The sequence below is a fragment of the Sinocyclocheilus rhinocerous genome, unplaced genomic scaffold (genome assembly GCF_001515625.1).
Source record: "Sinocyclocheilus rhinocerous isolate Xijiao unplaced genomic scaffold, SAMN03320098_v1.1 scaffold790, whole genome shotgun sequence".
In the NCBI taxonomy this organism is placed as follows: domain Eukaryota; kingdom Metazoa; phylum Chordata; class Actinopteri; order Cypriniformes; family Cyprinidae; genus Sinocyclocheilus; species Sinocyclocheilus rhinocerous.
Window position 1 is genome coordinate 984592 of NW_015666971.1, and position 12077 is coordinate 996668.

Consider the following 12077-nt stretch of genomic DNA (forward strand, 5'->3'; position numbering starts at 1 on the left):
GATCTGATGATCTGAATGAGAGAGAGAGAGAGAGATGCAGAGCAGGGGAACAGGATTGAGAACAGCTGCTTTTGAATATTGATTTTGAAACTTGTGAATCCATTAGAATCACCCCTTTAATTAAAAAATATAGCTTGTCCCCAACTCAACACCTGCATGAAGACGGCCGTTTAAAGCATGTTTTCAATGCAACACCTGTCTCACAGCCTTGATTACAGAACATTCCCATTAGGTGACAGCAGCCATTCATTTACATACCCATAGCTGCTCTATGTGCTGAAACCGTCCTTCAATTTCAGTCTCGCTCTAGTCCCATGACTACACTCTAATTAGAAGTTAAGATGTGGTTAGCACAACCAGCTCTCGAGTTTGATTGCCTGAATCTCAAACAAGCTGTCCCACTGTTAGATTTGCATAGCAAATGACCAAACTCTTATAGCTGTTGGACTGGATGGCCAAAAGGACTAGAGGTGCATGGGAGTTCGGACAGCCTTTGAAAACACTCGACAACCAATTGGGTGGTCAATCAACCAACCTGGAAATGTAGTACTGCACTTAATCCATCTTAACAATCATACAACCCTTCAAAGACTACATGTATATATCAGAGGAGTTCATAACCCAACTATCAGCACCAAAGCCTTGCTGGTTAATTGAAACAGTTAACTAGTCATTACAACTCATCAACAAGCAAATCAACCCCCAACAACAATAAATAAGTCAATGAGGGCGTCAAGTTTACAACATCCAACACAGCTGACTAACTAAACCACGGAAAACATAAACAGGAAAAAGTGCCATGGTAATTCCAGGTTTTTGGACATTTACTATGGTTTTCTTGTAAGTATACTTGGGAGTATCATGTGTATACTATGGTACTGTCACAGTACTTTTTTTGTAAGTGCATGGTACTCCGTTTAATTTAAAGAATACCGCGGTAAAACCTTGGCACTTGTCCAAAAACTAATTACCATGGTAAATATCCAAAACAAAACCTGACAGTAGTGTTGTACTTTGGCATAACCCTTACAAAATTAAATATTGTAAATGGAATCATAGTGCTGTGATGGTATCATATGGTAATACTATGGTACATTTAATAAATATCACGGTATTTGCATGATACTCCAAGAATACCATACTGCTACCATGGGAAAAGTGCAAAAATATAGTAATACCATGGTAGATGTCTCGCTTACAAAAAGCACCATGGTACTGCCATGTTTTTTTAGACATACTGTGGTAGTACAGAGGTTTCTTAGAAATGTCATATTACCAGCACTTCAGCATAATGGAATACATCAAGGTACCATGGTATTATAATTTGACTCCATCATTTTACCATGGTACTACTGTGGTACGTCTATCTAAGGAAAATTATTACTATGGTACAAGTCCAAAATCATTGGTGCTTGGGTGTATAATATGGTACTGAAATATATCATATTCACGTACCACTGTATATACACAGTACTCTAATGTTCATCAAAAAATACCATGGTAAAAACATGGTTTCACCATGATACTTCTAGTTCTGTTTTGTCATGTGTATTCACTGCAAATGGCCTAAATAAAGAGCTTAATATATAATCTAATGAATAATGGTTGTGACGGAGATATTTACTGGGGTTTGTGCTATATTTGGTAGGCTTAGTTAGCTGTTGTGCTGCTAACAGCAGATGCTAACCATCACAGCGCTGCAAAACAACTGACCGCTGCCATTTGTCACATATATATCATCGTCGGTGCCACCGTTTAGACTCATGGCGCATTTAAAACCACGACTAGTTCATTCTGGAATGTACCTGCTCCAAAATATCACGTTAAATGGGGTTTATAGTAGAAAGAAGTGCAAATCAAGCCAAGTTAAACAAAGCGCGGCCTGCGGGGGGATCAGAAGCCTCGGTGTTTCCTAGCGAATGAACATTAACACAAATAACCTCAAAATACAACATCACGACACGAATGCTGCTGGAATCTGAACAGGTCGCTTACAAGAAGACGGACTAATGCGAATCAAGCCCGGGTTATTGTTTGTTAGGGATATATTCACCTCTTTCTGCGTTGTTTCTGTCAGGCGGTACCGGGCGCGGCCTCGACACTCGCCGGGGTCTGCGGTTAGTCGCTCTGAGGGAGTTCATTTGTCGGGTTTCTGGTCAAAACACACACCGCTGCAGCCCCTTCCTGTGGATCCTTACACTGTGCTGAGCTCGGCAAATGTAAATAAAAGCCTAAAGTGCATTGCACTGAGAATCTGCTTGGGCTGGGCTCCGGGGAAGCGGTTTTACTGTCCAGGCGCTCCGGTCCGAGAGCAGCCTCCGATTTCGATTTTCAGTGGCAGGAGGAGCCATTTACACACACACTCACACTCTCACTCTCACACACACACACACACACTCATTCACACTCACACACACACCCATACACAACCACATGGTGCTGCACTCTACCAATCACAGTAGATTTTCCCCTTACAAAAAGTACCACGGTAATACCGTAGTATACCATGGTAATACCATGGTACATGAAAATAATAGTACCATGGGGCCACTAATGTCTCATGATACAGTGAGCAACCATGATATTTGAATATACAACATGATGTTACTGAAGCCAGTGTATAAAGCCATGGTATAAAGTATAATACAGCTCACTCAGGGCGGGGTCTAAGGTAAGACACCAGTCCAGTCTGTGCTGAAACGCTACTGTCAATCAAACTATCGTGGGAGGGGCCTGTTTTTGTGACGTCACACAGACAGGCATCTGAGATCGGCTTGATTTGAGAAAGGGGTAAAGATTTTTTAACCAACACACATTTCAGTTCAAACAACTTGTAAAAGTGCATGTAGCATCGGATGACCCCTTTAAACCTAATAAATAAAATTATATAAAAATGAAATATAAAAAATTATTAAAATGACAAAAACAACACAATTACTAAAACCATCTAAAATTAAAATGAAAACAAAATATAAAAATAAAATATAATTCAAAATATTTAGGAAAACTATTACAGTATATCAATGATACTAAAACAACACTTCTGTATCTCAGCTGCAGCCTGGTAAATGTATAGGTAAAATAGGTATAGGTAAAATACCTATTATGTATAGGTACAATTTTTAGCAGTTAATATTTTAGCCACAGGCAGAATATGTAGGTTCATTTGCATAATATGAGTATGGTTAAGTTTCACATTGCCTTAGTTTCAGCAAAATCACAACTGAGAACAGGACTTGAGTCTAAATTGGTTCTCTGGAGTGAGCAAGAAGCTGCACTGCTCTTCTTTGTTGTTGTCTGAATGAGACACATATAAGCACACTATTAGCATGAATCAAATTATTAGCATTATTAGCATGAATAAAACAGTGATTTAATTTAATTTACCTCAGCTGATTATGTCAAATAAAAGACAGAAATGTTGCTGGTGTGTGGCGCAAGTTTCTTCCTGCCACTACTTGAACTTGATCTTATTAATGAAGAAACTTCCATTGGTTTTACAGTTGTATCACTCTCAGATTACAGTATATTGTAGTATTTAGGGATCCTAAAGACATGACAGCGCTATCTGCTGTGACCAAATGGAACTGCAGCTGTATATCTCTATAACTGTTTTTAAACTGTATCATTGTTTTGATCCTTTTGGCATTTGATTGCAGTTGTTAGAGGTATGTTTTGGGGTGAAAAGCCAAATAGTGCTATTATACGATGCTGTATATAACATTTGCAATGTTGCTCAGTAAGTGGATGATGTAATATTATTTGCATAAAGTCATACTCATCTGAAGCACGTGTTTTTAGTGCACACATGACTAATACTGCACACAGGGTTTTGCATCATTCAGAACTGGATAGATAATGCATTTAAAATTCTAATTCAACCCCTGAATTTGAATTTCATTTGAATTGAGGTACCAAGCAGAATCGCAATTCAAATTTGAATGCACGTCAAATTAAAGTGAGTTGAAATTCAAAGAAATCCATATGACTGCTAGAAAAGAAACGACTGTCATGACAAGCTTCTTGTCTGAAGTTTTGAGAAAAGTTTAAAGAAGTTTGAAAGTTTTAACTGCATTTATATTTAATTGATGTATTTAGGCTAATATTTAATAAATTCACTTTTGTGGATCAAGATGGAATTTCGTTTCCCAGAATGCATTATCAGTGTTGACATTTTTGAATTGTAATTTAGTAAATTCCACTTCCTGTCATTCAGGTTCAAGTTCAATTTTGTGGTCAATTCAATTCAAATTCACATCCATTACAGGGAGCCAATTCTTCAGTTGTGAATTTTGCACAACCTTTATGAGAAAGACTGCTGATGGTAATTGTATTATTTATAAATGATTAAATATTAACATGGAAACAATTTGTGGCCTCATTTGTGCAGCAGGTGATGGTTTCTTAGCCATTACAATCACAACAATAAATTGTAAATATTGTGAGAGATGAATAATATAACAATCTGCATGTAAACAACAGGTTAGTTGATGTTTGAGTCTTATCAGAAACAAACAAATGCATGACACATTATGTAAATGCATCATATGTATTTATGGCACAGAACTAAATGTTTGGCTTTTCATTTAGGATGCACATTCAACACAATCAATCAATCAATCATCAACAAATAAAATAACAATAAACAAGATAAGTAATATTATTAGTTTGGCATTTTGTATTGTTTCAATACCTCTCTGGTACTGAATTACAAAAAGCTACAGTTACAAAAACTTTTTTGTAATCGGTTGTCATTGATATTTTGTATTGTTTCGATATATTCAAACAAAAATATTACAGATTGGATGAACAGTTTCAAAGCTGGTAAATTGGTATGTTGTTCTAGAGTTTGAGCACTAGAGGTCAGTGCAAACCACTATAATTCAACAGACCGGAAAGTAACATCAGCAATTGGAAAGTAGTCTGTCAAAATGTGTTCCTTAAATATGGGGCAGAAAATGCAACCCATACCGCAAAAAATAAAAAATAAAAATAAATAAATAAATAATAATGTTTTAAATATATTTCAAAAATTGCCAAAATATATTTGTTAAAATATGTTTCAAAGTATATTTACATAATTAATTAAAAAGCAAAAATATATATATCTTGAATATATTTTAAAATATATTTAAAATATATTAAAACTATATTTTGCCCCCTATATATTTCAATCCAAGAAAATGTTTACATATGTCACATTTGAAGAAGAACTTTATTTGTTGTCTATACTGTAATATTGGAAATGTATTTTCTTTGCACACTGAAATGCATTTTGAAATGTATTTTAGTATATCAAGGTTGAAACTAAATATATTTTCAATTTCAAAATAATGCAAATATGAGCTGATCAGCCGAAACCTTCAATCAAATATCGAAAATATTGTAAAATACGAAGACAACAGACCAATTTTAGTGTTTTATGTTCTCCCCAACTGTTTAATAAAAATATGTGCAATACCACTTCTGAACAAATGCGCAGTTCCCTATGGCTGCCGCTAAAGGAACCCAGACTGCTTGTTGTCAAGGCCAGGACTCACTGCTCATTTTGCGAGACTATATAATACACCTGCTGATCTACTGAGATTTGATTGACTGAGGTTGGTGCCACTCAGCTCCATTCAAAATCACAGCAGAAACAACGTTTCAACTCTCGCTTTCAACTTTCAACCATAGAACTTTTTAATGAATTTATTACGTTGACACTTTTTTTCAGACTCTTTTACAGCACATTCAAGGAATACACTTTTATATCAGCACGCATCAGACTCTTGATCTTGCTGTTGCCTTTTTTTGCACCATGCTTTACCAGCTGAACTACTGGAAGACTTCAAGACTGGAAAACGCCCCCCTTAAGGACTGTGTAATTTTTCTCTGTGAAACAAAAGTTAAATGTGTACAGGATAGTTATCATAGTTTTAGTGACAATGACATAAATGATAAATTATTAGATTTTTAACAAAAATTTCATTTGTACCAAGGGGGTTTGTACATTTACAGCTACATCAGAGTACAGGCAGTTTTAGCTTCAAATTATTAGTAATTATGAATTACAAATTATAATAGCCTATTTGAAAAATATTGTTAGCTGATGCGAACTGGCTAGCTAACTAGCTACCTGATGCTAACATGAGGTAATTTTTAAATATAAAGTCCAAATATTTTTATTCAACCAACTAGTTAGAATTAATTTGATGGAAAAACAAAGATTTGATGTTCAGGACAGAGTAACTACAGTAATGAAGCCATGTCCCCTGGAGCATGTCTGAAAAAAAATTATGTCATTCTTAAAATATAATTCTATTTTTCTTAAATAACACATACTCCCGATCTACAGGCCTTAGTATTCTCATATAACTGTCATGTTCTACAAAACAACTCTCTATACTCTACTGTTTCTGTTAACATTGTTATTTTAATATTATTCATTTACTATTTATTAATAGTATTAACAGAATAGGATGTATTAATATTTGGAATTAGATTTAAATTTATATATTTTTAGTTTTCATTTGAAATTTTGTTTAAGTTTTAGTAATTTACTTTTATATACTTTTTTAATATTTCTATTTAGATTGAATTATTATAATTATAATTATAAATATTAGTAGTATTAGTAATATTGAATTATTTTATTTTGGCTTTAGATTTAGTCATTTTAGCACTACAACTATGATTATTATTATTATTTATATATTTATTTATACATTTTATTCATTTATTTTATTAGTTGCTTGTTTATTAGTTTATTAGTTGCAGCATCTCTCATTTTCATTTAAGTTTTTTTTTTAAGCTCTCATTTTATTTAATTCCATCTGTAATTAACAGGCATTATTTCTACTGTTTTTAGTTTTAGTTAACACTACCAACACTGTCTTGAATGCTCATTTGAATATCTAAACATCATCATTTTAGTGGTGTTTGCGGGCATCACTATTACTTTTATACATACTTAGATTTAGTGATTTGAACAAACCCCTAATGCTGAGCATGAAACTTTGGTGCTTAACTCGTGCACCGTTTGTGCTACAGACATGAATGAGTTAAATTCATGCAGCTTATTACATTTACATTTATGCATTTAGCAGATGTTTTTATTCATAATACAGGTGACTTAAAAAAGAGGAACAAAAGCAATTCGTAATACACAATGCCAGGATTATTAGACAACTAGGAAGCAAGCTAGAAAAGAGGAAAAATGCAGAAATTATTTTGCTTTTGTTTTTGAAGAGAGGCATCCTATTAGTCTAAACCATATCAGATTTATCATTTATTCCCAAGATTTAAGTTGAAAATAATATGCAAGTAATAAAGCAATAAATAAATTAGTTAAAATAATTATAATAATTTAAAATAATTTTATGTATAATTTTTCCTTCATATAATATGCATATAACAAAATAATCAAATATTAAATTAATTAATTTACATTGTAACAGCAACTTTTGTACAGACAAATGCAACTCACATTTTGTTCAGACAATGTTTTAATTGTAAAATATTGTAAAGGTTAAAAATAAAAAAATAATAATACAAATAATAATTGTAAGTTATTATAATTAATTTACAAAATTTTTTATATTTTTGGCATTGTAACAGCAACATTTGTAGAGGCAAATGTTCAGACAATGTTTTATCTGTAAAATATTTTGAATGTTGAAAATAATATGCAAACAATAAAATAATAAATTATTATAATAATTTAAAATAATTCAAAAAACATTTTTTTTTTTTTCCCCTTCATAATCTGAGACTTTATTATTTGTCATTTACTCATAATCAGAACTGTAAATAATTTTGCATATTGTTGGGGCTTTTGACTTTGGCACAGTAAGCCACCGCCTAGCAACCACCCAGAACACCCTAGCAACTGCATAGCAACGTGCTAACAACCTCTCAGAATGCTTAGCAACCGAATAACAATGCCCTGGTATTGCAACAGCAACAATTGTACAGGCTAATTCTGCTCACATTTTATTCAGATGATGTTTTATCTGAAAATGTTTTAAATGTGGAATCCGCTGTCATTGGTCAAAAGTTTCTGTTATTTATTCTTGGCCTTAATCATCTTTTTCCTCTAACTCGCCGCTCCACTGTCTTAGCGTGATCTAGGCCGCTGCCATGACAACCGTATCATGTAAAAATCACATGCCCTCGTGATGCTATCAGTCTGGCCACTGCTCTCAAACCAGTCCAGACACAGTTATCGGCTTCTCCCGGACAGCGTGTTTTTACTCAGCTTAATCTAATGTGTTTAGCCCAAACCTGACTTTCTGTAACCCTAAACAGCTCGTCTTTGTCTTTGAAGAACCTCCACCTTCACTGTCTTCCTCTGTGGACGTCTGAGACTTGATCTGAAACACATTTGGATGTATGTTGAGTCTGATCCGTCTGCTCTGAGAGTCATTCCCCTCATAAAATAATACATATACAGGGACAGCAAAAATATACAAATATATAACAAAATGTCATACCAGTGACTTTTATTTTTCAGAAAAATAAGTTTATGCAAAAATAAAACTTTATGCAAAAAAAAAAAAAAGGTTGTGGTCGATTTTAAGATTTAAAAAAATGTTTTAGGAAATATTTTTTTCTGCTCACCGAGGCTGCATATTTTTGATCAAAAATACAGTAAAAACAGTAATATTGTGAAATATTATTGCCATTCAGAATAACTGTTTTCTATGTGAATATATTTTAAGATATAATTTATTTCTGTGATCAAAGCTGTATTTTCAGCATCATTACTCCAGTCTTCAGTGTCACATGATCTTCAGAAATCATTCTAATATCCTGATTTGCTGCTCAAGAAACATTTCTGATTATTATCAATGTTGAAAACAGTTGTGCTGCTTCATTTTTTTGGTGAAAATGTTTTATTTAGGATTCACTGATAAATTGAAATTTCAAAAGAGTAGCATTTATTTGAAATAGAAATCTTTTGTAACATTATAAATGTCTTTACTGGCACTTTTGATCAAATTAATGCATCCTTGCTGAATTTATTTATTTTAAGAAATATTGCATATATATATATTATAAAAAATATTTATATTTTATTTGTAAATATATTTATTTATTTATTTATTTATTGCCATGACATTCAGAGCAGTTAAGTGCAGTATTGCGTTCCATATGCTGTGAAATAGCTTTTAAAACATTTGAACAAAGTGTTTGAGCAAACTGATTATAGATGTCTGGCATATTTGTAGCTGAAGTTGTATTCATAATGTTCAGCCTTTAGATGAACATCACTGTCTTCACTTAGCTTTTCGGTCACATCAAGCCATTTTCTTTAATGAAGATGCACTAGTGAGCTGTGTTTTAGTCTGTTTTTCTTTGAGGACTATGTCAGACGTCTCAGTTTAGGAGGGTTTTTCTCATTTGATTGTGTTTCAGTAATGTGTGCACGTTCGGTCTTGTCTGACTGATTTAATGATCCCAATGACGTAGTGACACACAAGTGACTGTGATGAACACAGATGCAAACCTGTGTGACATTCTGCACCCAAAGCCATTTGCTGTTCATTTCTGATCTTCAGGACTGACTGTCTGCACTGTTACTTTGCTAGTGATGAAATCTGATCCGTTTGTTCATTATAGCCAACATCCCATGTATCTACATCAGTTGCCATAGTAACGAGTTCAGCGTCAGCACGACGCCAAGAGACTTTCTCATTCAGTCTGAGAGGAGCTGCTAGTGAGGATGGAAAACAGCACATTTTGCATTTGCTCACATCTGAATTCATGAGACATTATTTTTATATATACATACATACAGTACATATGCATACATACATATATACTGTATATATATATATATATATATATATATATATGTGTGTGTGTGTGTGTGTGTGTGTTAATTTATATATATTGGCACCCTTGGTAAATATGAGCAAAGGCGGCTGTGAAAATAAAAAAAATATTAATCAATAAAATAATTATGATAATTAAAAATAATAAAAATATTTATATATATTTATAATTTTCTTCCTTCATAATCTGAGACTTTGTTATTTGTCATTTACCCGTTACAGACCTGTTAATAATTTTGCACATTATTGGGCCTATACAGTTAATGGTAATTTTAATAAATGTATTTTTATCAATAAATATTTATAGCTTTATTTTTGGTTTAATTTTACGGGCATTTTTGTTACTTTTGCACAGTTCTGGTTCTGTGTTGGTCACCACTTGAAGTCCAGTAGTAGATCTGGTGCTTCACTGAAAATGGGCTTTATTGATACACACTCATTCACCACAAATAACCAGCAACATCTCACAGTTTACCTTCACACCTCCCCGTCACACACTGCGAGTGTGTCATACTGCGGCCCACACACACACACACATGCCAGGGTGCATGCTGGGAGTCAGAGGCTGTTACTGAAGGACTAAAGTTCTGCTTCTGTTTTTGAGGGAAATGATAAATAAGGAAGTCTCAGATGATAACAAGGACAGAATGTACTGTATTTTCAAGTTATTGTATGTGAAATGCATTTCAAAAGTTTTTAGAGTAAATTAAATAAATAAAAAATAGCATCACATCACTGACCCTAAAATAAAAATGGGTAATACTTTACAATAAGGTTTCATTTGTTAACATTAATCAACTAAATTAGTTAACATAAACAATACTTACACAGCATTTAGTAATCTTAATGTAAAGTTCAACATTTACTAATACATTATTAAAATCAAAAGTTGGATCTGTTAACATTAGTTAATGCAATGTGAACTAACTTGAACATGAACATTTTAATTAACTAACATTAACAAAGATTAATAAATGCTGTAAAAGAGATATTGCTCATTGTTAGTTCATGTTAGTTAATGCATTAACTAATGTTAACAAATGACACCTTATTGTAAAGTGTTACCTAAAAATGCTTTACTATTTTTTTTAGAAAATTAATATATATATATGAGAGAGAGAGAGAGATTTAATGAGTTACTTTTAAAAATAAATGTTTTTTAGAGAAATAATGTTTATAATGGTAAAAAAAAAAGATATATACACATTTTAGTCTGGCATAATTTTATGTGACTGTATATTTTTGGCCTTATAATTATTATTTTTCATAAATGAAAATATACAAGCATAAATTAGTAATTATTTCAATACATCAGTAAACTAATTTAATAAATTACTAATCAATAAATTAATTAAAATAATTATAATAATTAAAAAGAATTGTGTATACATATATATATAGAGAGAGAGAGAGAGAGAGAGAGAGACTTTGTTATTTTTAATTTACCCATAAACGGACCTGTTAATAATTCTGCATATTATTGGGCATATATATATATATATATACACATATACAACTCATTAAAACAAATTTAATTGTTAAATACATCGTAGATCTCTATAAAATATTTTTTTCAGCACACAAAAAATAATAATAATAATAAATAATAATTAAACCGTCATGGAAATTTGGAGTGTAAAATTCCTGATAAAAGAGGTGTATTTAAGTCATTGTCTGCACGCATTGCATTTTTAATGTGTTATTTTAAAGGTGACATATCATGAAAATCTGACTTTTCCAGGTTTTAGGTGCTATAATCAGGTCCCTGGTGCATCTACCAACCAAGGAAACGTGAAAAAGATTAACCCAGTAACTTTGTTTTGGGAAGCCTTTTTCTGCAAGCGTCTGAGAAAACGAGCGCGTTTGATTTTGCTCACTTGGTGACGTGGCAAAGGGATCTCATTATAATATTACCGCCCCTTAATCTGTAAGTTTCCACCCACGGCGCCGTCATTTTGATTTCGCAAGCGACAACGGTCTAATGCCATGGCAAAAGTTTGAGCAAAACATGCTAACTGTTCTGTATTTTGAGCTGAAACTTCACAGACACATTCTGGGGACACCATATCACATATTGTAAAAAGGGGTATAATATGTCACCTTTAAATAAATTAATAAGTCTGAACACAACAAGCATCACATCACAGCTCATTTACCTCCATTTCCAGCGAATCAACAAGTCCGTCTGCTACATGCTAAAAGACAGAAATGAGCACTACAGCACAAACGTCCCGCCACCCCTGCCTGTCCCGTCACAGA

At 32.9% G+C, this 12077-nt stretch overlaps 1 protein-coding gene across 1 annotated transcript in view; it reads right to left on the reverse strand.

Moving 5' to 3' along the window:
* The window catches only part of LOC107733352 (F-box only protein 11-like), a 35038-nt gene extending 32667 nt beyond the window's left edge, over nt 1–2371 (reverse strand). The window contains exon 1 of the mRNA XM_016544946.1: nt 2054–2371. Coding sequence (XP_016400432.1) covers nt 2054–2141 — 88 coding nt within the window. The 5' untranslated portion in view covers nt 2142–2371. The remainder of the gene's footprint in view (nt 1–2053) is intronic.
* Nucleotides 2372–12077: the final 9706 nt, after the last annotated feature.